The following is a 21,272-nucleotide window of genomic DNA, read 5'->3' as shown; positions in this document are numbered from 1 at the left end:
AACCGTCTGTCGCCCAAAACCAGTCACTGGCTTAGCAAAGCTTAGTACTCGATCACAACGTAATCATTTTTTTCTTTTTGGCCTCATTCACACAAAGTCGCTTGTCCTTTTTTATTCTGGCCTTCTTACCAACCTCGATTGTCATTGGTCTGTCTTTAACACCAAAAAATGGCCAAGAAACGCATAAACAAACCACAAGCTGGTCAACCGCCGGCCAAAAAGACTAAAGTGAGTCCTCCTGTCACTGACGAAGAGGAGGACTTGCAAGTTGCGCCCACTGCCGACATTTCTTCACCCAAGACTATTGACGCGCTGGATGAGGAGGATGTGGATAGCGACTCTCCAGAAATGGATGGTGCATCAGATGACGAGAAGGAAGATTTGGATGAAGATGGCGCTGAGTTAAATGAAAGCAGTGAGGACGACGACGAGGATGAGGGTGAAGAGGAAGACGAACCTGTCAAAGCTGGTACCAAGCGACCACGATCGGAGGAAGAAGATAATGTGACGAGCAATGGCAATATTGTGGCACATCACGAAGGCAAAGATATTGAATTGGACAGTACGTTGCAGCCATGTGAATACTAGCATGTTCAATCGTTGTCGTTGTAATATTAACTTTTTCGTTTTCAAAAGGATCTGCAGTAACAGATTCTGAATCGGTCGACACTGCCTTTTCTTCCTTGAGTGTCTCTGAAAACACTGCAAAGGCCATTGCCGACCTGGGCTTCACAACCATGACCGAAGTCCAAGCCCGAAGTATTCCCGCCGCCATGACTGGACGGGACATTTTGGGAGCTGCCAAAACAGGATCTGGCAAGACGCTGGCGTTCTTGATCCCTGCTGTAGAGTACCTGGTCAAGATGAAATTCAAGCCACGCAATGGTATGTCCATTTTTTTCTTTCCACATTCCGCTTCAAGACCGTTGCTGACCATCTTTTCTACAGGAACGGGTATTCTCGTCATTTCTCCAACACGTGAACTCGCCCTCCAAATCTTTGGAGTAGCAAAAGAGCTCATGAAATACCATCACCAAACGTTCGGTATCGTCATGGGAGGCGCCAATCGCAAAGCCGAGGCAGACAAGCTTGGAAAAGGTGTCAATCTTCTCATCGCGACTCCTGGTCGTTTATTGGATCACCTACAAAACACGAGGGGATTTGTGTTCAAGAACCTAAAAATGCTCATTATCGATGAGGCTGATCGGATCTTGGAAGTCGGGTTCGAGGAAGAAATGCATCAGATTATCAAATTGCTTCCCAAAGGTAATTATTACTTGCATATTTGAGCGGATGTCCATTAGGCGGTAGACTACTCGCAATCGATGCGCACGGTTCATGAACTCTTGTGTGTGTGAAACGTGCGCATCCCTTCCTATATTTTGGAACGGTTGCCAGATAAAAAAGATGTCCGTTTGAGGCGCTGGCTTGTTTTTTTCCGTAGCACCAGCGTTATAGGTATGACACCGATATACTACCATGGAAAAAGAACCTGATGGATATCCCTGTGGAACAATGGGTGATTCAAACTCAAGCTAATGTTTTTTAATCTTATGATAGAACGCCAGACAATGCTCTTTTCAGCAACCCAAACAACCAAAGTCGAAGACCTGGCCCGCGTTTCCTTGAAAAAGGCCCCCCTCTACATCAACGTTGACGAACACAAAGACGCTGCAACAGCCGAAGGCCTTGAACAAGGCTATGTCGTCTGTCCAAGCGAAACCCGATTCCTCCTCCTCTTCACCTTCCTCAAAAAAAACCTAAAAAAGAAAATCATTGTCTTTTTTTCGTCTTGCAATTCAGTGAAATACCACGCGGAACTGTTAAACTACATTGATATACCCGTCTTGGACCTTCACGGACGGCAAAAACAACAAAAGCGAACCAACACCTTTTTTGAATTTGTGAATGCTGAGAGTGGAATTTTGTTGTGTACGGATGTTGCGGCCCGTGGATTAGATATCCCCGCTGTAGATTGGATCATTCAATTTGATCCCCCAGATGATCCTAGGGTATGTTTTCCTCCATTTTTTTTTTTTGCAATTCAATATGAATGTCACTGACGATATGGTTATAGGAATATATTCATCGAGTAGGACGAACAGCTCGTGCAGGCGGCCGCGGTCGTGCCCTCCTCTTTCTCTTACCCTCCGAACTCGGATTCCTACGCTTCCTCAAACACGCCAAAATCCCATTAAACGAGTACCAATTCCCTACCGCCAAAATCGCCAACGTTCAATCCCAACTCGAACGACTCGTTGAAAAGAACTATTACCTTAACCGCTCGGCCAAGGATGGGTACCGGTCATATTTGCAGGCCTATGCTTCCCACTCGCTGAAAAAGATTTTTGATGTCAATGCATTGGATCTCCAAAAAGTTGCACGCGCATATGGATTCACTGTTCCCCCCTCCGTAAACCTTGTGATTGGTGCAAGTGGGAAAACAGATAGAAAGCAGAGAAGAAGTGGAGGTGCAGGCGGTGGTGCTGGGTATCAGAACCAAAAAAGCCTAGCTAGAAAGGAGCACTTTACAAAAGGAAATTCATTCGGTGGGCAAGGCGGAAGGAAAGGCACAGATGGTCGGCAATGGACTCGCTAAGAAACCTTGCCAAGTATCATTTTACATTTTGTTTTTATTGGCTCTTTCTTTTTTTTAATAATACAAGGGTATTGTTTATTTACAAACCGAGTCCAAATCAAATAATTTCACAAAGGTATATACGCCAAAATACATAATTTGCAGGCGGTTAAAATATAAATGGCTTAGAAACGCCAACGCGGACGTTCAGATTTTTGGGGTACCGCAACGGGTTGTCGCGACGTGGTGCGAGTCTTTATCGTTGTGGTTTTCCCTGTCGTCACTTGCTGTTTTGGTGGAACAGGCATTGTCCTTACTGGTGCGATAGGTTCCCGCTTGGTGCGGACACGTGCTTCTCCTGATGGAACCGGCCTCACAGGGACAATACTCCGTGATGTCGTTACTTGTTTTGAAGGAACGGGCCTTGGTCGTACTGATGCAACAGGTTCCCGCTTGATGCGAGGACGTGCGTCTACAGACACACCCTCACGTACAGAGACCACTTTTCTTGATATCTCCCGCTTGCCTTCCACGATCTTTACAGGCTTGGACTCTGCCACGCCAAGTTCTTCCATAATGTCCACCTTCTTCTGTCGCATGTATTCAGCCAAGCCAAGTTCTCGGCGCCCTTCCACCTTTTTTGTTGGCTTGGAATCAGCCAACGCTTCCAAAGACAGGACGACCACCTGCGAGTTTGCACGAATGTGCCATGTCTGTCTGTACCGACCAGCCGATGGCGGTCGGAAGGAGATTGATACACTTTGTGTCGTGTGAGGCATCACGCATCCGGATGCTGTCCCGGGTTCGAATACCTTACTCTTGACTGGATGGTCCTTTTCATTGTTACGTAATGGCTTACCCTGTCGAACGACGGGTGCCATATACACCGGCCCGATAGAGGTGATAGACCAGTTCGCCGGAATGTTGCTGATATTGTTAAGGTCGAGGGCAATGCGAACGTGCGATCGAGTGGAATAAGATACTGAAGGAAATTGAATGGAGATGAAACGAGAGGATTCTGCTCCGTTAAAACTACTGACGCCATATCGTTGTTTGCGTGGAAGGATAACTTCGTAGTGCTGAGGCCGTGGTTGTGTAATTTGTGTAATTGGGCGTGGCGGCGAATTGGGAATAGCATTACGGAGTTCAGCGGCTAGGCGCCTTACGGGGGTTGGCACAACATTGACAGGAAAGTCGGCGGCCGTCCATTGAGGAGTCTTGGCAGCTTCCAGTGCATCTTGTCTTTTGAAATATTGTGTCAGCCTCTCCGCCGCTGGTGCGAGGGCCGGAGCATTGGCGAATCGCTCATCCGAGGGGGATGGTGGCCGGTACCACTTCACTTGTGCAGTCTCATCAGAATTTAAAATACGAGCCAGAGTATTGTCTTCTTCGGGTGGTTTTTCCCCCTGAGGCGTCTCGGGGGTATTGGGGAGTAAATCAATATAGCGGCCTTGTTCATCTATGCGCGGGGTAGTCCAGTGCGGCTAGAGACGGCAATAAAGATAATCAGTCAAAGAAGAGACAGTTTGACAAAATGATCGTCACCATACGTACTCGGAATTGCGCGGGTAGCTTCTCTTCAAGAGAACCCAAAGTCGCAGATCGACTTGCAAAAAAAGCACCAGGCGAAACTGCCTGGCCATTCACGAATAGCACTTCAGATTGCTCTGGGCTACTGTCAGAGTCTTCATCATCAGAGTTGTCCAAAAAATCTAGAATATCTTTTTGGGATCACCAAGATCAGCTATGCGCAGCACGTAGGAAAAACGTTTGTTCGGTACCTACTCGTTGACTGAAACTGGCCAAAATCAATCAAACCGCTAGCTTCTTGCTCTACCAGACCAAACACACATAAGAATCCACTGCTGAAGATACTGCCGATTCTCGCACATCATACCTTGCGCGAGCTGGTCAAATTCGTCAAACGACGCGTCCAGGTGACTGAGACGGTCCAACGGGATCGTGAACGTGGGTGGTTCTGGTGAAACGGACATGTCGAGACTAATAGTAATACTAATAGCGAGCAATAGGTAGTAGATAAAAATCATTGGTAAGTCGGTAAATGATCAGTGATCTCGGGGCCGCTCTTGGCTGAAGGAAAACTGGGTAGGCATTGCAGGCGAATGTCCTTTAAGTGGTTCCAAGCGCGTTGGTACTAAGCACGCGTTTCTGGACATGGAAATTGGGCAATGTGATGGGGCTCTGCTTTCCCCGCCAGATTTCAGGATGAAGGCCATCCGTGTTCAGGATCCCAAAGACTTTGACGCAACTGTCGCTTCTACGGTGCAATCGGCACCAGGTCGTGTTTTTGTGCTTCTTTTCGGTATGTTCTAGAATAGAATTCAGCTGAGGCCCGTCAAAGTGGATTCCGCCACAAGCGCCCACACTTTTCTTGACGATATGCAGGCACGGAAGACGTGGGCACCGGGGAATCATGGTGTCCGGACTGTGTTATCGGTATGTGCAGATAACTCATATGTAAACGGTGCGATACTTATGGTACAAATCTATAGCTGATCCACTTATCCGCAAGTGGGTAGGAAAAGTTCCCGACTCAACTTTGTTGGAGGTATGCTTGTGAACCTCGGCGTTTGCACTTTGGTGTTAATTTAAATCCTCTTATTGAACAGGTGCCAGTGGGGGAGCGATCAGTGTATGGCTTCTGATGTCCTTGACTGCTTTCCGCAATAATCCTCAAATGAACATTACGCAAACTTAGATGGAAAAATAACCCGGAAAATCCCTATCGTAAACATCCCTTAATTCAACTCCGAGCTATTCCAACGCTCATAGAGTGGGGAAAGGTGAGTGCAGCTTCCCCTCTTTCCTGTTATGCTCGCAATTTTAATTAGTTTGCATCGGTTCGGTTTTTCAGTCAGGACCTATTAAGCAACTGGTGGAAAGCGAAGCCGCAGATCCAGCAGCGCTAGAAAAGTTTATAGCTTAGATTACACAGCGATTAGACGGTATGTTCCCATTTGTACAATGGGTTCGTCGCAACTTGATCTTTCGCTCTGTGTAGATCAACTGCTAGTTGCCAGTCATCAGCCCTTGATAGTGATTGAATTAGGTTTAGCTTGCTACATTGCTCGACTGGACAGTTTGGTTGAAGAAACAAACTTTGACCACACGATTAATAGCGGAAGATTAAGAGTCGCGGTGAGCCAAGAATGATATTACAATGCTGTGCTCATGAGCACGGGGAAAAAATAATGACGCAGCAATTGGAATGGTGAACCTCAATATATTTACGCCTTAGCACCCTCCTTTCCCTGGAAAATGTAGGTCAATCCGCAGCGACCGCAGTATTGACGGTCGTAGTGCATGGCCATGAAAACACCAGCACCGCAGGTCTCGTTGGGGCACTCACGACGGAGACGGGTAATCTTGCCGTCGTCATCGACCTTGTAGTACTGGGAAGTGAAAGAGCAGAATATTAGGCAAACCAGTCATTTTCAATACGTTCAGAGCACATCGCATACCTTGAGAATAGCCAACTTGACCTTCTTGTGCTTGTGCTTGATCTTCTTGGGGGTGGTGTAGGTCTTCTTCTTCCTCTTCTTGGCACCACCACGAAGACGGAGCACAAGGTGAAGGGTAGACTCCTTCTGGATGTTGTAGTCTGATGAAAGAACAAGGTCAACCAAAACCCTTCAACCGTTCTGCCCTCCAGCAAGCACTGTCATACCAGACAAGGTGCGGCCGTCCTCGAGCTGCTTGCCAGCAAAGATCAAACGTTGCTGGTCTGGGGGAATTCCCTCCTTGTCCTGGATCTTGGCCTTGACATTCTCAATAGTGTCAGAAGACTCCACCTCAAGGGTGATGGTCTTGCCCGTAAGGGTCTTCACGAAGATTTGCATCGTGAAGGGTGCTAAAGGAGCAGCAAATGACGAAAACAAAAGTTAACATTTGTTTGTGTTCTTGGGGAATATGCCAGTATTTCCTATTGCAAGCACTCTTAAAGAAGCGGATGCTATTTTATTGGGTACATACCTGGGCGGATTTGCGAGAGGAAGGAAATCGTTCCTTGGCCCCTTCTCGCTGCGTGATGAATCCGTTACAAAGAGGCGCAGCGCTGACAAGCCACGTAACCAAGCCTGACACACCGACAAATGCAACTATCGCTTGCACTTTCCCCAGATCCCTCTCAAGATCCTCGCTCCAAATGGACCCAACAGAGATTTTCAAAGCGGCAGGATACGACTCAAAAAGCGCATCTACCATTCTATCACGAAAACCACAGACATTACCTGCCGACGATGCCAATGAGCAGTACTATGAAGACGTTTATTTTGATAGTGATATGGAAGGCGACGACGATATCGAGAAGCAGGAGAACACAGGGGTGGCGACCGCTGACGGCAGTAAATTAGAGAGAATACCAGGATTGAACGAGAGCACAAAGAAGAAGCAGGGGGCGAAAGGTGAGCGGAGCTTGGCAAAGTGCAAATGATCATCCATTTCTAAATAACCACAAGGGATCCTACGACAGAAGGTTCCAACAAATGATGAACTCTTTTACGATCCGGCTGCCGATTCAGATGATGAAAAGTGGCTGGAAAACAAGATTCAAAGTATGGTTTTGCCAGTTTGTGATCTGCTTCAAGATTGGTGTCGATTAAGACTTTATTGATGCAGGCCGCCGTGCGAATTCCCCAGGCAAGACCCAGGCATTTGGTCGACTTGGTGCCTCCGATGCAACTCTCTCGTGCCCGATGTGTCTCACAGACGTATGCTATGATTGTCAGCAACATATTCACTACGATAGTCAATTTCGCGCCATGTTTTTTGAAAACTGTGTTGTGGATAAAGGGGAAGTTTTGAGATATCCAAAGGAGAAGTCAAAAGGGAAGGGCAAAGTAGGCATTACTGAGGAGTTGGATAAGGACGTTACAGAAGATGAGGTATATTGGTCTGTTAAATGTGAAACATGCGGGACGCAGGTCGGCGTCATGGATGAGGACGAAGTCGTGCATTTTTTTAATGTCATTGCTACTTGACATTCGATTCGACAAGTTTATATTTCTTTTTGATTGCAAAACACAAAATGGATGGATACATCAATGCCCCCAAGGCACCCTCACGCCATAACCCGCTAGCTCTATGCCTCCTTGACTACTCAGACAACTCATTACCGTCTCTTCTTTTGCTGAGAATTCTTAGTAGCAATCCTTTCCAGCACTCTGCGAGCCTCGCACTTCGGGAAGTTTTCCAAATCGTAGTATGCCGGCGCAACCTCCAGTAACCACTCGCCTCTCACAGAGGTGCAGGTTCGAATGTAGTTTTTGGTGGTCAGGACAAATTCGTTGTAAATCACCCACTCGGGTTTGTTATCCAACCCGCAGGAGGGGTGAAGTTGGACGACCTATCAGTGAAAAAACGCAAAGAGTCAGAAAACGTTATGTAAATTCGGCAGCGCGTCTCATCGATGGGCGAAACGGGAGTGTCACTCATGAAAAAATTAGAGTGTTGATGTTTATAACGTCACAGTGTACCTCAGGTAAAGTTATAATCCTTGTGATACTCCCTTTTGCACCCAACGAAAGACTTCAGCACTAGCCACGCAACGCACCTGGTTATCTTTACTCGTTAAATAATGTCCGGTCCTCTCTAAATGTGCAACTTGCATGAAGAACCCAGCCGTTAAAGCCATCCGAATATTTTCATAATATTTTTTGCTTTCAAAAGGTGTTGAAACAAGCTCCAAGCCTCGTCTTTCCATAATCCGTACGAGCTGAGTTCGCACATTGTCTGCATTCTTCAAACTTCGCTGATTCAGATAGTTTTGGTAACACCAGCTCTGATCTCCCTCCTTTGATTTGTAGGCATGGAATACGTTTAAGAGGGTGAGGTGATCCCCGTCCTGGTGGGTAAACTGACTCTTGGCTTCATCCGCTTGCCGTCGTTGATCATTTGGTCGGATGAAACAGTTTGGTGCAGACAACATTGCAATGATCGAAAGTATTTCGTTGGAACACTTGTATTTTGGTGAAGAAAGGAGCGCTTTGCAAAATTGAGGATCGAGGGGAAAATCAGCCATCTGCTCTCCAACGGTGGTAAGATTTCCGTCATCATCCAGTGCTTCGAGGTAATTCAGGAGCTCCAGAGCCCTCATCAAAGTCTCGGGTGCTGAAAGGTAATAATTTCTTAGCCTCCTCGTCTACCACCGTCAGTACCCACAAAAGCATTAAGCCCTGTACCTGGAGGGTCCATAAAGTCGAAATGTACCAAATCATCAATGCCAAGCTTCTTCAGTTGTAACACTACTGTGCCCAAATTACATCTCAAGATTTCCGGGTAGGTCTGCTCCTGCAAATCCTTCAGGAAAGCCTTTTCCGTATACAGTCGGAAGCACTTTCCAGGTCGCGTACGCCCAGCACGTCCAGAGCGTTGTTGTGCACTGGCTCTGCTGATGGGACTAACCAGCAAACTTTCAACCCGGATACGAGGATTGTACACCTTCTGCTTTGAGAAACCTGGGTCGATAACATAGACAATACCGTCAATGGTCAACGACGTCTCCGCAATGTTCGTTGAGACTACAATCTTTCGACCAGCGGGTCCCCCTGGGAACCGAGGTGGTGGGGGATCGTCAAAGATACGCTGTTGTTGGGCTGGGGGTAGGGAGGAATATAGGGCCACGACCTTTACATCCCCTACGGTCTGCGGCGACGCTTGGATTATACTATCGATCTCAGCGCGAATTTTACGGCAGGCATCCTCAATCTCTTCCTCTCCGGTCAAAAAGACCAGGATGTCGCCGGGTTCTTCGCATGTGTGAATTTGAATAACGGTCCGAACTGCCGCCTCAAGGTAATCCCGCTCAGGCTCGGGCGTGTAGTAAATCTCGACTGGGAAGGTCCGTCCAGGCACGACCTATCGTCCCGGCCAATCGATACAGAAGAGGAGAGGTACCGACACGGTGAACAATGAAAATGCATCAAGGATATGACACGATGAGTTATGAACGACGGGGATCTATTAGCATATGTCGGACGATAGGCCGTTCAAGAGGACGAAATGCGAACAAGAAACAGAGCAGGGGTATAAACCTACCAGGAGAGGGGCATCGTTGAAATACTTTTGGAATTTTCCAGCATCTAGAGTAGCACTCATGACGACCACTTTCAAATCGGTTCGTCGCTTGCAAATCTGAAAAGCAAATCCCATGTCAGCGTCAGTTGCTCAAGTGCTGGTGCAGATTCCCAATTAGAGCACACCTCTTTTATCAATCCCATCAAAATGTCTGTCGAAAGCGTTCTTTCGTGCGCTTCATCCAAAACGACGGCCGAATATCGCTCCAGCAGTGGGTCATGCATAGCCTCTCGCAGTAGCATACCGTCAGTCATGTATTTCAACACCGTTCTTGGAGAGGTGCAGTCCTCGAAACGAATGCTATAACCAACTTCTTCACCAAGAGACACATCCAATTCCTCTGCCACACGCTTGGCAACTGACATTGCAGCAACACGTCGAGGTTGCGTGCATGCGATTAGTTTGCCCTTCATTTGGGGCTGCTCGTCGTAAACAAGGAATTGGGGAATTTGCGTGGTCTTGCCAGAACCTGTTTCTCCAACCAAGATAATGACCTGGTTGTTGTGGACGAGCTCTAGAAATTCATCGCGCTGCTTGTGCACAGGTAGGTTGCGTCGCTTTTTCAAGATCTCACGGTATTTCGGCGTGAATGGTCGGCCAGTAAACAAGTTGTTTTCGGCATCCTCGTACGCTTCAGCCTGTTCGGATGTCGTCTTGTGCGGTACGAGTGTGGGAAGCTTGTTGCGGTGGGCCAGATACGGATTTGCCGCGTCAGTCCCATTCCCTGCAGGGGTGGCCTTCTTGTCCTTGGACTGATCAACTCTGATCTTTTTGCGAGGTCTATCCTCCCCTCCCATACTTGATGCTTTTCCGAAAAAACGGGCACACTAGGCAAATGCAGTGCGGACGAGATCACGTAGCAGGCTAGGGTTCCAAAAATCAAAAAGAAAATAGATGGCTTAGTAGGATGAGGGCTGCGCACTGTGGGTTGCTGCGCACAGATGTTGAGCTTTTGACTCGGTGAGTCCGTGGTGATGTGCTCTCGGGAGTACGTCCTAGTTGGGTCAACTATTGACTAGGAATTAGCTGTTGTGATGTAGCCATCAACCCTTAATGCCTTTGATGCTAGACAGTTCATCTGATTCCGCCAACAAATTATCAAGGATGGTGACTACTTGGAGAAAGATTGATAATGACTGCATTTGACAGTAGAAAAGAACAAGAGCTCTTGATAGATTTTCTTGTCGGGCAGACATATCCCAAAAGTTAAATAGCGTATCACAAACGCTCGACTTCTGAATAAAACGAATGAAATACAAGATGTCTACATTGAAGTGGCAAGGATTGTCAAAGATATATCAAAAAGTCTTACTATCAGATATAGTCAATTCCATGCCAACGTCACCAATGCTCATCAACGTTTCGACTCCATACAAACGGCTTGGCTTTGCGAATTTTTTTGCCCATATGGTAGATCCATTGTTTACCTCTTGCCGGATGAGATTCTCCGAAACACACAAGATAAAGTAGGCATCAGGAATATCTCTGTTTGCTAATGAGACAGCCCCAAACTTGAAGCATCTTCATGTCGAAACGGGTCGGGTGCAGTCTACGACCATGCGGACCGTTCCAGAACCTCGCTGGAGGACGGAAAGGATATTGCAAGCATTGTGCGTTTCCTTCGGTGATGAAAACCAAAGATCACCGCTCCACCTTACCTAGGCAAGACCGAAGGACCGCCTCAACTGCCAACCAGTTTTCGAACATGAAGAGTGAATATGGATAGTCAAAGACATTTCAAGACAGTAGATACAAAAGGGTGTCGGCTGCTCCAGCAAGAGTTTCCGGGTTTCGGAGAGCGGTCAATTGAGTCGTACGTCTGCGCCTTAACTTACTGGACTGTTATTCTGTTCCATATTTTAGAGGAGATTACCTCTCCTGCACGCCAATGTTAGGTGAGAGATACTAGTAACGAGATATGACGAGCTGCCCACTCATGACGACCACCCATCTGCAATAAATAACGAAAATTAAGTGGCACGGGAGATCTCTCAACTCTGCCCATGAGTTCCTCTTTGAAGATACCACGCCTGCCCTCTGTCACTGCCTCATTATCGCAGCACGGTAATGTGGACGTTGACGCTCGTTCACTATACTCATTTGCTGGATGAAACAATAGAAAGCTGGAAGGGCCAGAGATGCCTTTTTTTTCCCGTGGATTGGCTATTTCCGAGCTCAATTTCAGTATACGAGTCATAGAGCACCCGTATTTGCTCCATTGCATGTATCTCTAGGCTTTGTAAACATTTCGACTACGGTGTCGCTTCAGCTATCAATGAACCTATGTACTACACGGTCCTAGACTAAGAGTTGCTTGGTACTAGAGACCTGTGATGCCCTGTCGACGTCTAAAACCTCAGTAGCAAGCCACTTCCGTCTCTTATACTTGTGAACGATCATAGCGCCAATGATGGCAGCGGTGACTCCAACAGCAGCACCACCAAATCCAGCGACGATGGGCTTTACAGAACTACTCTCTCCACTTCCGGTTGCTGAAAAGGCTGCAGTGCGAAGATCACAGCCTCTGTTCTCATTATTCCCACAAACATTACACCAACCGTCCAATCCCTCGGCGGAGAGTGGTTGCATTCGGGTGACAAAGTCTGGGAGGAGAGCCATGGCCGAAAGACCCGGAAGGCTGAGGACTTGTACAGCGCCCTGTCCATTGCGAAAACTGACTCGTACATAGCGCTCCGGTTTACCGGCATCGGCCAATAGTTCAAAAATGAGGAGTGAGCCATAGTCGGGAATGGCACGGAGGTTTTCGACGGCGGTACTTAGACCCGTGAGCCCGAAGAAGTTGACGAAGGTAGTGTAATGACCAGAAAAGTATGTCACCTATAAACATTTCAATTGAATAAGAGATGCACCCAAGGAAGCTGACGTGGTGGAAGCACTAGATTTGTACCGACCTTCCTCGTAGCACCTGGAGAGGCTGATGCCTTCAATTCCTTAATAACTTCAGCAAGAAAGTTTGCTGCCCCGTAACCTGGCTTGAATTTCTCATACTCCAGGTAGTTGACGAGCGCGGTGAGTTCGGTCCATTGGTCCGCTGTAAGGTCTTGAAATGAGGCGTTGTACGAGCGTTGCGTGTTCAGATAATCAAATCTGGTAAGATAAATATGCGCCGTTTGAGTTGACAAAAATACCCAGGGGGTCCAACATGTGGAGCAGCGAGAATAGCTTACACATTCCACATATCCACCAAGCCCAACGGACGTCCGAACCGTGGTGACAATGCGTCCAACAGGGTTTGATGTTGGGCTTGCGTGGACTTGAAGGCGTCACTGGCAAACAGATCGCTCACATGTTTGTCAAGCTTCGTGCAGTTGAACCAGCCCCGCAGCACAATATCTTCATTTTGTCCAACAACGTGGATTGGAACTTGCTGGTCGGAGGATCCTGGAGCGGCCAAAGTTGTCCCGTTGGCAAGTCGCAAGGTCTGAGTAAGATTTGGTTAGCTTATGCTCGTCGCTTTTGAGGTAAGGTATATCCTTTTATCAACCTGCGCGGGTTTAGGAGGATACAACGACATTAACAAGCTTTGTGCACTGTTAATCGTGCGATCTGTGTCGCTGCACACATAAGAGATTTATTAGGCGCTCGGCTTTTTGATTACCTACAAATTAAGAATTCTAGCCTCACCTAGATCTAACGTAGGTTTGATTCTGATAGTACGTGTCGGCAAAACCAACCATGGCATTTCCGGCGTCGAGGGTCCAGCGGTCATGCAAAAATTGTCCGCGTTCATAGAGTTGGTTTTTTCCTTCAATAGTCAGTTCCGAGTTTCCTTCAGCAAACGTTTTGGTGTCCTTAAAAAGTGGGGTACGGGCACCGTGTCGAGACAAAATGACGGCCGCAATAGGGACCGGTTCGCAGTAAGCGGGAATGAGGTGCCCTAGATGGGGAGATGAGCGAATGGGATTCTAGGCAAAAGCGTACGTTCATCATATTTACCGATGACAAGCAATGTCCCAAGGAACAATTTCCAATTCATCCGAGAAAGCATGGCGGGTGTCAACAAAGGAAAAGATGGGGATCCCAGGAAGTGTGATGAGGGTCCCATATGTGTTTAAATACCCCACTCTTATCGTCTCCCCTGGGATACTATCGGACCTGATAACGTATACAAGCCACAACTCAAATGAGTGGTTTGACTTGGTTTGATCCAATGTCTCCCGTGGGCAACTATGGAACATTCCCGTTCCACTGGCTTTCATTGGCCAAATGGAAGCCCGTTCAGCGTATATCTAGCTTCTCTCCAGCTGGAAAACCAATAGGGTTATGCAAGTAACTCAAATGACTGGAGCCTTTTTGGAATACGGTACGAGAATTATCGCAAGGAAAGCTTCCTGCATTAAGCAGGGTCAGCAGAGGAGTCGATTTTCATGATAGCACTTATCGCCGTAATCCGAGCTGCTGGACTCCACGCCCAGTGTTCAACCTGCCATTCATGATCAAAGCTTGCCTGCAAAGCAATTTACTGGCCTTCCAAATAATCCTATCCCAGGTTCATTGATGCATGGATAGGTTATGCATCCTCGGCATTCTGTGTTTTATCACTCTACCCTTGCAGGCAAGAATCGTCGAGCGTTTGATACACTGCGCTTGGGGCTTTCTGAATTTTGAATTCTGAAATCGTTGCCTGTTACCACTAACCCGAGATGCCATTAATTTCCTGATTATCGTAAGCGCCTTGTGGGCGGACTTTTTCAGACTGCCCTTTCCAGAATGAGTACTTGGGGACAGTGAAAGATGCATCATACTCACGACCTGTTTATCCAAGTCGTTGTACGTCGGTAAGGATATCGTCAGATGTGCGGCCCTGTCTCTTCACATGTTACCTGTAACTTCCACGTTATGAAACTTATGTTCACTCTGTCTTGTTTTGAGAATATATGCTTACATGTCTGGCAGTGGTATGCAAATTCTGATGTGAATCTCACTGCGGAAAGTAAAGTTCCGCGCTTCCCATGGGGAATTCCCCATCCGATCGTGGGTGCTGTGCCATCCCCGGCACGGTGTTGAAATGCAAGCGATAAGCTACAGAGGGAATGAGGACGATTCGCCCGATTTTTCGAGCACACAGTAGGCTTTTAAAGGGCCAATATCATTCTGTTCACGCTTTCTGTTGCTTTCTTGTGCAAAATCTTCCCTGCTCACGTCTACAAGCCAATACACAATTTACTGTACCATTCCGTACTTGTAGTCTTTCAACCATGACTGCCGACAGCAAGAAACCGCTCGATGGAAAAGCATCTCAGAGCAATAGCCCCATCAATACCACTGAAAGGGTCAAGCGACTTAGGGAGATCATGCGTGAAAACGGACTTCACGCGTACATTGTGCCCTCGGAAGATGCGCACCAAGTACGTAAGATTCGAGTTGCCGGCTGAAATGGATCTAACCCAAGGGTTTCCTTACAGAGTGAATATCTCGCTGACCGAGATGCTCGACGAGCCTTTGTATCGGGATTTACAGGGTCTGCAGGTTGGCTTCTTTCACAAGGCTTGCCGAATCGTATAGATCTTTGCTAGATCTTTATTTATCGCGACTCGCTAGGCCTTGCGGTCATAACTTTGGAACAGGCTGCCCTATGGACCGATGGCCGATATTTTCTACAAGCCTCCCAACAGCTTGACGCTAACTGGACTCTGATGAAGAGTGGCCTGCCTGATGTTCCCAGCAAAGAAGAATGGCTGGTTAAAGTAAGCGCACAATGAAACGCCTCAGCAATTCATAAGCCATTCAACAGTCTCCTTTAGGTCCTTCCCAAGGAATCGAAAGTTGGTGTTGATCCGAAGCTCTTCACCGTTGGTAAGAATCGATGAAGGTTCGACGCGCTTCTTTCTGCGGATATTAATCGCCTATCCTGTTCTGAAAGGCGCCGCACGGCAGCTGGCGGAGGCCCTAACAAAGGAGGGACACTCGTTAGTGAGCATACACGAGAACCTTGTTGATAAAGTTTGGGGTGCGGACCAGCCATCAATGCCACCCCACAAGATCATTGTTCATCCGATTGCATATTCCGGTGCGTTATGGGTCCGCTTCAATTTTGGGATGTAAGCCAACTCTTCGCAGGCAAGTCTAGTGAAGAGAAAATTGCAGCCTTGCGGGAACAAATTGAGAAGAAGAAGACTTATGGATTCATTGTAACCGCCTTGGACGAGATAGCTTGTAAGTTCCGTCCGGAAGACATACAGAATCATGCCTTCTTCTGACGCGATTCTATAAGGGCTCTTCAACCTTCGTGGGTCTGATATTGCCTATAATCCCGTCTTTTTCGCATATGCCTTGGTCACCCGTGATGAGGTGCTTCTGTATGTGGATGAGAACAAGCTGACCAACGAGGTGTGATATTCGCAAGTGAAATTTATCAGAAGTACACCAAAATGCTAAATACTTTTATAATATCACAGGTGAAGGAGCACCTGGGCTCCACAGTAAAAATACGCCCGTATGAAGCTGTCTTTCAAGATGTCAAACAATTCGGGGCTCAAAAGCAGGGAGAAGTGAGTTCAGTAATCATATATCCTTCGGCCTGCTTCCACTTAAATTCTTTAACCATTCTAGAAGCTTTGGATTGACAGCCGGTGCTCCCTGGCTCTTCAAGACGCGCTGGGTGGAAGCGTAAGTAACCGAGCCCTTCAGATAGGCAGGTGGCCCCATCTGGATCATCCTTTGCTTTTTCCAGCAATACGTCAGCGAATCGCGATCGCCAGTAATGACAGCAAAGGCCATCAAAAATGAAGCAGAATTAGAAGGATTTCGTCAGTCTCACATCAGGTGCGATGCGTTATTTTCAGATTAGAATGAGCTTTGCTGCAACTGGTTGACTCTATCTTTCAGGGACGCTGCTGCCTTGGTACGTTTGAAATCTCATCTCTCGGATCCAATGTTATAATTTTTCAAAGTTTGTTTCCTAAATCGACCGTGTCACCGAACAGTGCGAATACTTTGCATGGCTGGAGAAGGAACTGGTTGAGAACAAAGCAGCACTCGCTGAGGTTGAAGCAGCTGACAAGTTGGAAAGTCTCCGCAGGTGACATATATCACGATTTTGTCTTCCTTCTCCCGTTGTCGTTGCTGACTATTCTAACAAAGGAAGCAAAAGGATTTCGTTGGGTTAAGTTTTGATACAATCTCATCAACTGGACCCAACGGTGCCATCATTCACTACAAGCCTGAACGCGAAACCTGCGCGACCATCCAGGTGGATCAATTGTACCTGTGCGATTCTGGTGCTCAATACAAGTAAGCTACTGGGGCAGAGTGATAGCCTTGATGCCATTGGCGCATATGAACAACTGTCTTTAGGGACGGGACGACGGATGTTACCCGCACGCTTCACTTTGGCACGCCAACGGCAGAGGAAAAGGATGCTTTTACTCGAGTGCTGAAAGGACATATCCAAATCGACATGGCCGTGTTCCCCCGTGGAACAACTGGCTACCTTCTAGACGTCCTCGCCAGAGTCCCTCTCTGGAAGGCAGGTCTTGACTTTCGACACGGTACCGGTCACGGCGTTGGATCCTTCTTGAATGTGCATGAGGGTAGGCCAAGACAAACTGGTCAATGGAAGAGCAACAATTTGAACCTAACTGCTTTTATAAGGACCCCATGGCATCGGTACTAGGATCGCCTACAATGATGTGCAGCTGGAGGCAGGAATGACGGTGACCAACGGTATATACATGGCGAGCTTATTATATTGACGTATTGTACAAATTGACGTCATTACCTTTATTCACAATCAGAGCCCGGATACTACAAAGAGGGGTCCTTTGGCATCCGAATCGAAAATGTCCTTTTGATTCGCGATGTGAAGACTCCCCACAACTTTGGGGATCGCGGATACCTCGGCTTTGAGCACGTCACCCTGGTTCCGATCCAGACGAGCCTGGTCGATATTGGCCTCTTAACTCCAGAGGAAAGAGACTGGTTGAATGCGTATCACACTCGGTGCTGGGATAGGGTACATCCCTTGTTGCAAGAAGGAAGCGACGGATGGAAGTGGCTCAAGAGGCACACTCAGAAGATCTGATATGTGTCCAGCGTAGGATAGATGTGATAGATGTACGTCTAGTGATAGGGAGAATGGTTACAAGTCAGCTTGCATGAAAGACAGTCCGTGCACTGCAACTATGACTTCTGTGTCAATCCTTTCTGCATGTTACGGTAGCCGACGTCAAGCATACCTCTAGGTGGCTTGCATATTCATGAAAACCAGTTCGGGCTTAATTACCCACCTGACCAGCGCGTTCACTTCCAGTTCGCCCATCACGTCGTTCACCTTGGCCATTTCACACAATGGCTGCAGGATGGTCCATAGAGGAAATAACAAAGTTTTATGGTTCATATGCAAAGTCATACGATGAGGATATCGAGAAAGAGACCTATCCTGCCCCATTTATAATAGCTAACTGGGTGTTGGAGCATTTTTCAAATATGGTCCCAGACCAAGATTACCTCGCGTTTCTAGATCTCGGGTGTGGGACTGGACAGAGGTGCGTTGTGATCGTCGTTGGTTCTTCCAGTTTTATTTCCCAACTCTTTAGCTCCCTTTTCATATCTGCGTAGCTCAAAGCTGTTCTTCACTCAGCCGCTGTCACAACGAATTGATGTCTATGGAGTGGACGCGACTCCAGAGGTACTTTTGTTGGAGGTTACTTGCCCTGTTTGCTACGTATCCTCATCCATTTCCCAATGCACTTAGATGTTGGACAAGGCGAAACAGTTTCCATTCCGAGAGCTTCTCTGTCAAGATATAGAGGCAGACATACCCTTTGCTCGGGTTTTTGATGCCATCAGTACGTCCAATTCGCAATGTTTGATCTTTCGCAAGCACTCAAGTTCTTTGGAAGTTTGCGTCGGGGTTCTAGATTTTGTCAAGAACCCTCAGAACCTATTCACGTCCGTAGCAAGATCGCTCAAACAGAATGGTCAGGGGTGTTTCGCGGTTACTTTGCCAGAATCCGGCGGACTGAACACCTTCGCGGAGGCGGATATACTCAAACTGGTCAACGAAGCTGGATTCAAGATCAAAAAGAACGATAGATTTTTTGGATACGAGGACTCGGAGACCAAGGTCACCGTCCATTACCATGGTTTATTATTGACCCTTTGATGGGCTCTGAAACTAGACGTGCCTGCGCCGAAATTCAGAATAAATTAAGTGCTGAGGAATAGATAATCATCCATCTCAATCTGGATTCTGAGCAACCGCTAATGCATAATCGTGCATTGCACCGGATATGTTGGCTTGATGACCACGGCTAAAATGGAAACAGAGATTTGATTAGCGTGCCGCTGTACTAAAGGGAGCCAGACTCTTTAGAACATACGCGTCTCCACGTCTTGTGTGCGCTAGACTGTCTAAGGGGCATAAGGCGAGTACTTTGCTGTAGTCTCTTTCGGCGTCTTCATGTCGATCTATATTTGCCGAATGGAAGATATGAGCCGTTAGGCGAAAGGTGGTCTGCAAGGTAGTATGATACGATACCCAGTGTCTGCATGACGTGTCCTCTGTTGAAAAACACCTCAGGAATGGACGGATTAAGATCTGCCGCGTGGTCAAAGTCTGCCAATGCACCCGTCGTATCTAGAACACAGATGCATCAATGATCACAGTCTGTCAGCAAAGATCGATCCGGGCGATTACCTTTCAATATCGCTTTCGTGATTCCCCGATTCACGTATGCAGAGACCATACTAGGACTGAGTTGCAGTGTCTTTAGGGATGAAAGGTTCAGTTAACATGACTGAGTGAGGAGTTCTACCAAATAGCTGCATACCGCGTCGTACGCTTCCAGAGCTTGCTCCCAACGCTTCTGATAGAAGTACAGGTTGGCGGCATTGAGATGCGCCAAGGCGTAGGATGGGTTGTATTTGATTGCGAGCTATCCAGAACAGATATTCATTGAGGGTTGCAGAAGACAAATAATCACACAATTCTTCATCACGCTATTCTTACCTTATAGTTCTGTAATGCCGATACATTGTCTCCAAGCGCTTGGTAAACGACCCCTCGGTTCGTCAGGTACTCACAGTTATGCGGAGATAGTTCCTGTGGTTGTTCGCAATCAGTACCTCGTCCCGGTTATGTCACACTGCTCAGGCACTCACAATCGCCTTGCAGATATCCACTAAGGCACCAAAGAAATTCTTCAAAGCAAAATGGACCACCGACCGACCCTCTAGTGCCTCCTCACACTTCGGATCGAGAACGAGGGCCGTGCTAAATAGATCATACGCCTGATGGGGAACCTGTGTGAGTAGATATGTTCCAGTAGCTAGACACCACGAAAGTTCTCTGACGCTTACTCTTTTTGGCCGATTTTCAGCCTGCATGGTGTAAGCCATATTTACGAGGGCCTCGCTACATCGTGGATACAGGTGCAGAACGCGCAGATAATCCTTCCGAGCGCTCGTTGTCAGACCTTGCGATGCATACACGTTGCCACGACCCAAGTAAGCCTCAGTCATGTACGGATTGACGGCGATGGCCTAGAGTATGCGGCATCAATCAACGAAATTTAGATCACCGTGGTCGTAGACGCCATGATGTAGAAGACTTACCGCCGAAAACGCTTCCACGCTTTCTTGCACCTTGCCCAAGGTTTGTAGGCATAGTCCCAACAGGCCATGCAGTCGCGGATCTTCTGGAAATGCATCGCGCGCAGCGTACAGATCTAGCAGGGCATTCGCCGGGTCGCCTTGCTTCCAGTACAGTAACCCACGGTTCCGATAGGCATTCTATATGGCTTTCATTACAAGATGTTTCCATATTTTTTTCCCTTCAAATTCTTACCGAATCGTTGTGAAGCAGCATTGCGATACTGTAATCTTTGATTGCGCTCTGGTCATCCCCCATAAGTTGATACGTCACCGCGCGGTTGTAAAAGGCAAAGTGTGATGTCTAGGCAATGCAACATTTAATTGAAGTGTGTCTGTATATCGAACTCGCAATTCTTAATTACCCTGTCCAAAGCGACCGCCCGGGTAAAATCGTTGAGAGCAAGCGTGAACTGGTGCAACTTGCAATTGCAAGCGCCTCGAAGCAAGTAAGCGCGAATACTTGTGGGTTCAATTTTTAAAGCCTCATTGCAGTCATCGACACCATTTACATAGTTCCCTTTTGGATAGATTTTGTGAGTATTGGGAGCGTTTTCTAGTTCTTCCTTAACTTGTCAGAGGAAAAATACCTTTCAGATGGTGATAACTCGCTCTAGTCATATATGATTCGAAGAATTTCGGATCTAGCTTAATTGCCGTCCCCAGGTCCTCCACACCTTCCTGATCTTGGAGATGAAGCTTGGAAAGACCTCGGTGGTAATATGCTTTGGCAAAGTCCGGCTTGAGCAATATACAAGAGGTGAGCTCCTTGACGGCGCTGGCCCAGTCCTGAAGGTTCTCAAAGCATATCCCTCGTTGAAGGTAGATTTGGGGCTCTCTCTTGTTGTACTTCAGTGCTTGACCCAAATCCTTTAATGCGCCTAAGAGAACACAAGCACACCTTAGCTCTTTGCCAACACATTGTCAAGCATTTCCTTGCGCTGGAATATGCATCCCGTTACCTTCATTGTCACCACAGTTTATT

At 47.3% G+C, this 21,272-nt stretch overlaps 10 protein-coding genes across 10 annotated transcripts in view; 5 read left to right on the top strand and 5 right to left on the bottom strand.

The window, feature by feature from the left end:
• The first annotated feature begins 107 nt into the window (after positions 1 to 107).
• SPPG_06206 (ATP-dependent RNA helicase HAS1) lies at positions 108 to 2,668 on the top strand. The gene is made up of 5 exons (XM_016754410.1): positions 108 to 562; positions 637 to 885; positions 949 to 1,266; positions 1,561 to 2,012; positions 2,078 to 2,668. Exons 1-5 carry the CDS (start codon positions 169 to 171, stop codon positions 2,597 to 2,599), a joined length of 1,935 nt encoding a protein of 644 aa, XP_016606549.1. The 5' UTR covers positions 108 to 168; the 3' UTR covers positions 2,600 to 2,668.
• Positions 2,614 to 4,663, bottom strand: SPPG_06205 (uncharacterized protein). The gene is made up of 4 exons (XM_016754409.1): positions 4,476 to 4,663; positions 4,364 to 4,411; positions 4,133 to 4,299; positions 2,614 to 4,062 (listed from the first exon to the last, which is right to left on the bottom strand). Exons 1-4 carry the CDS (start codon positions 4,624 to 4,626, stop codon positions 2,764 to 2,766), a joined length of 1,665 nt encoding a protein of 554 aa, XP_016606548.1. The 5' UTR covers positions 4,627 to 4,663; the 3' UTR covers positions 2,614 to 2,763.
• Positions 4,664 to 4,778: 115 nt separating this feature from the next.
• SPPG_06204 (uncharacterized protein) lies at positions 4,779 to 5,844 on the top strand. Its single transcript, XM_016754408.1, has 6 exons — positions 4,779 to 4,901; positions 4,985 to 5,035; positions 5,092 to 5,147; positions 5,209 to 5,231; positions 5,298 to 5,382; positions 5,454 to 5,844. Exons 1-6 carry the CDS (start codon positions 4,805 to 4,807, stop codon positions 5,523 to 5,525), a joined length of 384 nt encoding a protein of 127 aa, XP_016606547.1. The 5' UTR covers positions 4,779 to 4,804; the 3' UTR covers positions 5,526 to 5,844.
• SPPG_06203 (ubiquitin-40S ribosomal protein S27a) lies at positions 5,827 to 6,624 on the bottom strand (the record flags this gene model as incomplete). The annotated part of the gene is made up of 4 exons (XM_016754407.1): positions 6,572 to 6,624; positions 6,267 to 6,449; positions 6,061 to 6,200; positions 5,827 to 5,991 (listed from the first exon to the last, which is right to left on the bottom strand). Exons 2-4 carry the CDS (start codon positions 6,436 to 6,438, stop codon positions 5,827 to 5,829), a joined length of 477 nt encoding a protein of 158 aa, XP_016606546.1. The 5' UTR covers positions 6,439 to 6,449; positions 6,572 to 6,624.
• A 98-nt stretch (positions 6,625 to 6,722) lies between these two features.
• SPPG_06202 (uncharacterized protein) lies at positions 6,723 to 7,665 on the top strand. The gene is made up of 3 exons (XM_016754406.1): positions 6,723 to 7,002; positions 7,057 to 7,152; positions 7,217 to 7,665. Exons 1-3 carry the CDS (start codon positions 6,744 to 6,746, stop codon positions 7,576 to 7,578), a joined length of 717 nt encoding a protein of 238 aa, XP_016606545.1. The 5' UTR covers positions 6,723 to 6,743; the 3' UTR covers positions 7,579 to 7,665.
• SPPG_06201 (DEAH-box ATP-dependent RNA helicase PRP43) lies at positions 7,574 to 10,512 on the bottom strand. Its single transcript, XM_016754405.1, has 5 exons — positions 9,799 to 10,512; positions 9,635 to 9,730; positions 8,779 to 9,454; positions 8,151 to 8,707; positions 7,574 to 7,943 (listed from the first exon to the last, which is right to left on the bottom strand). Exons 1-5 carry the CDS (start codon positions 10,468 to 10,470, stop codon positions 7,710 to 7,712), a joined length of 2,235 nt encoding a protein of 744 aa, XP_016606544.1. The 5' UTR covers positions 10,471 to 10,512; the 3' UTR covers positions 7,574 to 7,709.
• Positions 10,513 to 11,804: 1,292 nt separating this feature from the next.
• SPPG_06200 (uncharacterized protein) lies at positions 11,805 to 14,606 on the bottom strand. Its single transcript, XM_016754404.1, has 7 exons — positions 14,580 to 14,606; positions 13,631 to 14,523; positions 13,319 to 13,571; positions 13,179 to 13,248; positions 12,862 to 13,115; positions 12,586 to 12,781; positions 11,805 to 12,511 (listed from the first exon to the last, which is right to left on the bottom strand). Exons 2-7 carry the CDS (start codon positions 13,737 to 13,739, stop codon positions 11,972 to 11,974), a joined length of 1,422 nt encoding a protein of 473 aa, XP_016606543.1. The 5' UTR covers positions 13,740 to 14,523; positions 14,580 to 14,606; the 3' UTR covers positions 11,805 to 11,971.
• A 98-nt stretch (positions 14,607 to 14,704) lies between these two features.
• Positions 14,705 to 17,922, top strand: SPPG_06199 (aminopeptidase P). Its single transcript, XM_016754403.1, has 16 exons — positions 14,705 to 15,042; positions 15,100 to 15,163; positions 15,236 to 15,381; positions 15,439 to 15,490; positions 15,558 to 15,704; positions 15,755 to 15,850; positions 15,909 to 16,024; positions 16,093 to 16,185; positions 16,247 to 16,303; positions 16,368 to 16,459; positions 16,523 to 16,538; positions 16,621 to 16,715; positions 16,778 to 16,927; positions 16,991 to 17,226; positions 17,288 to 17,359; positions 17,431 to 17,922. Exons 1-16 carry the CDS (start codon positions 14,728 to 14,730, stop codon positions 17,715 to 17,717), a joined length of 2,034 nt encoding a protein of 677 aa, XP_016606542.1. The 5' UTR covers positions 14,705 to 14,727; the 3' UTR covers positions 17,718 to 17,922.
• Positions 17,923 to 17,967: 45 nt separating this feature from the next.
• SPPG_06198 (uncharacterized protein) lies at positions 17,968 to 18,984 on the top strand. The gene is made up of 4 exons (XM_016754402.1): positions 17,968 to 18,180; positions 18,254 to 18,323; positions 18,390 to 18,483; positions 18,538 to 18,984. The coding sequence occupies exons 1-4, from the start codon at positions 17,984 to 17,986 to the stop codon at positions 18,798 to 18,800; spliced, it is 624 nt and encodes a 207-aa protein (XP_016606541.1). The 5' UTR covers positions 17,968 to 17,983; the 3' UTR covers positions 18,801 to 18,984.
• Positions 18,742 to 21,272, bottom strand: part of SPPG_06197 (uncharacterized protein) — a gene marked incomplete at its 5' end in the record, with an annotated part of 8,354 nt that continues 5,823 nt past the window's right edge. The window contains 12 exons of the mRNA XM_016754401.1: positions 18,742 to 18,948; positions 19,018 to 19,105; positions 19,176 to 19,274; positions 19,335 to 19,404; positions 19,468 to 19,572; positions 19,647 to 19,739; positions 19,799 to 19,927; positions 19,997 to 20,179; positions 20,252 to 20,428; positions 20,484 to 20,591; positions 20,653 to 20,807; positions 20,878 to 21,188. Coding sequence (XP_016606540.1) covers positions 18,876 to 18,948; positions 19,018 to 19,105; positions 19,176 to 19,274; positions 19,335 to 19,404; positions 19,468 to 19,572; positions 19,647 to 19,739; positions 19,799 to 19,927; positions 19,997 to 20,179; positions 20,252 to 20,428; positions 20,484 to 20,591; positions 20,653 to 20,807; positions 20,878 to 21,188 — 1,591 coding nt within the window. The remainder of the gene's footprint in view (positions 18,949 to 19,017; positions 19,106 to 19,175; positions 19,275 to 19,334; positions 19,405 to 19,467; positions 19,573 to 19,646; positions 19,740 to 19,798; positions 19,928 to 19,996; positions 20,180 to 20,251; positions 20,429 to 20,483; positions 20,592 to 20,652; positions 20,808 to 20,877; positions 21,189 to 21,272) is intronic.

The sequence above is a fragment of the Spizellomyces punctatus genome (assembly GCF_000182565.1).
Source record: "Spizellomyces punctatus DAOM BR117 chromosome Unknown supercont1.11, whole genome shotgun sequence".
Classification (NCBI taxonomy): domain Eukaryota; kingdom Fungi; phylum Chytridiomycota; class Chytridiomycetes; order Spizellomycetales; family Spizellomycetaceae; genus Spizellomyces; species Spizellomyces punctatus.
The sequence above is the reverse complement of the archived record's forward strand: the minus strand, read 5'-3'. Positions and strand labels throughout refer to the sequence as shown.

Excerpts from the sequence above, each read along its gene's own strand:
- SPPG_06206 (XM_016754410.1), top strand. The coding sequence starts at position 169 with ATGGCCAAGAAACGCATAAACAAACCACAAGCTGGTCAACCGCCGGCC. Across the intron at positions 1,267-1,560 it reads TATCAAATTGCTTCCCAAAG|AACGCCAGACAATGCTCTTT; the intron begins GTAATTATTACT and ends ATCTTATGATAG. Across the intron at positions 2,013-2,077 it reads ATCCCCCAGATGATCCTAGG|GAATATATTCATCGAGTAGG; the intron begins GTATGTTTTCCT and ends ATATGGTTATAG.
- SPPG_06205 (XM_016754409.1), bottom strand. The coding sequence starts at position 4,626 with ATGATTTTTATCTACTACCTATTGCTCGCTATTAGTATTACTATTAGT. Across the intron at positions 4,412-4,475 it reads ATTTGACCAGCTCGCGCAAG|AGCAAGAAGCTAGCGGTTTG; the intron begins GTATGATGTGCG and ends TTGGTCTGGTAG. Across the intron at positions 4,300-4,363 it reads TGGCCAGTTTCAGTCAACGA|ATATTCTAGATTTTTTGGAC; the intron begins GTAGGTACCGAA and ends GATCCCAAAAAG.
- SPPG_06204 (XM_016754408.1), top strand. The coding sequence starts at position 4,805 with ATGAAGGCCATCCGTGTTCAGGATCCCAAAGACTTTGACGCAACTGTC. Across the intron at positions 5,036-5,091 it reads GTGTCCGGACTGTGTTATCG|CTGATCCACTTATCCGCAAG; the intron begins GTATGTGCAGAT and ends ACAAATCTATAG. Across the intron at positions 5,232-5,297 it reads CCAGTGGGGGAGCGATCAGT|ATGGAAAAATAACCCGGAAA; the intron begins GTATGGCTTCTG and ends ACGCAAACTTAG.
- SPPG_06202 (XM_016754406.1), top strand. The coding sequence starts at position 6,744 with ATGGACCCAACAGAGATTTTCAAAGCGGCAGGATACGACTCAAAAAGC. Across the intron at positions 7,003-7,056 it reads GAAGAAGCAGGGGGCGAAAG|GGATCCTACGACAGAAGGTT; the intron begins GTGAGCGGAGCT and ends AATAACCACAAG. Across the intron at positions 7,153-7,216 it reads GCTGGAAAACAAGATTCAAA|GCCGCCGTGCGAATTCCCCA; the intron begins GTATGGTTTTGC and ends TTATTGATGCAG.
- SPPG_06201 (XM_016754405.1), bottom strand. The coding sequence starts at position 10,470 with ATGGGAGGGGAGGATAGACCTCGCAAAAAGATCAGAGTTGATCAGTCC. Across the intron at positions 9,731-9,798 it reads TGATGGGATTGATAAAAGAG|ATTTGCAAGCGACGAACCGA; the intron begins GTGTGCTCTAAT and ends TTTGCTTTTCAG. Across the intron at positions 9,455-9,634 it reads TCAACGATGCCCCTCTCCTG|GTCGTGCCTGGACGGACCTT; the intron begins GTAGGTTTATAC and ends CCGGGACGATAG.
- SPPG_06200 (XM_016754404.1), bottom strand. The coding sequence starts at position 13,739 with ATGGGACCCTCATCACACTTCCTGGGATCCCCATCTTTTCCTTTGTTG. Across the intron at positions 13,572-13,630 it reads TGGGACATTGCTTGTCATCG|GGCACCTCATTCCCGCTTAC; the intron begins GTAAATATGATG and ends CTCCCCATCTAG. Across the intron at positions 13,116-13,178 it reads ATCCTCCTAAACCCGCGCAG|ACCTTGCGACTTGCCAACGG; the intron begins GTTGATAAAAGG and ends AATCTTACTCAG.
- SPPG_06199 (XM_016754403.1), top strand. The coding sequence starts at position 14,728 with ATGAGGACGATTCGCCCGATTTTTCGAGCACACAGTAGGCTTTTAAAG. Across the intron at positions 15,043-15,099 it reads CCTCGGAAGATGCGCACCAA|AGTGAATATCTCGCTGACCG; the intron begins GTACGTAAGATT and ends GTTTCCTTACAG. Across the intron at positions 16,186-16,246 it reads GGGCTCAAAAGCAGGGAGAA|AAGCTTTGGATTGACAGCCG; the intron begins GTGAGTTCAGTA and ends TAACCATTCTAG.
- SPPG_06198 (XM_016754402.1), top strand. The coding sequence starts at position 17,984 with ATGGCTGCAGGATGGTCCATAGAGGAAATAACAAAGTTTTATGGTTCA. Across the intron at positions 18,181-18,253 it reads GGGTGTGGGACTGGACAGAG|CTCAAAGCTGTTCTTCACTC; the intron begins GTGCGTTGTGAT and ends ATATCTGCGTAG. Across the intron at positions 18,324-18,389 it reads GAGTGGACGCGACTCCAGAG|ATGTTGGACAAGGCGAAACA; the intron begins GTACTTTTGTTG and ends CAATGCACTTAG.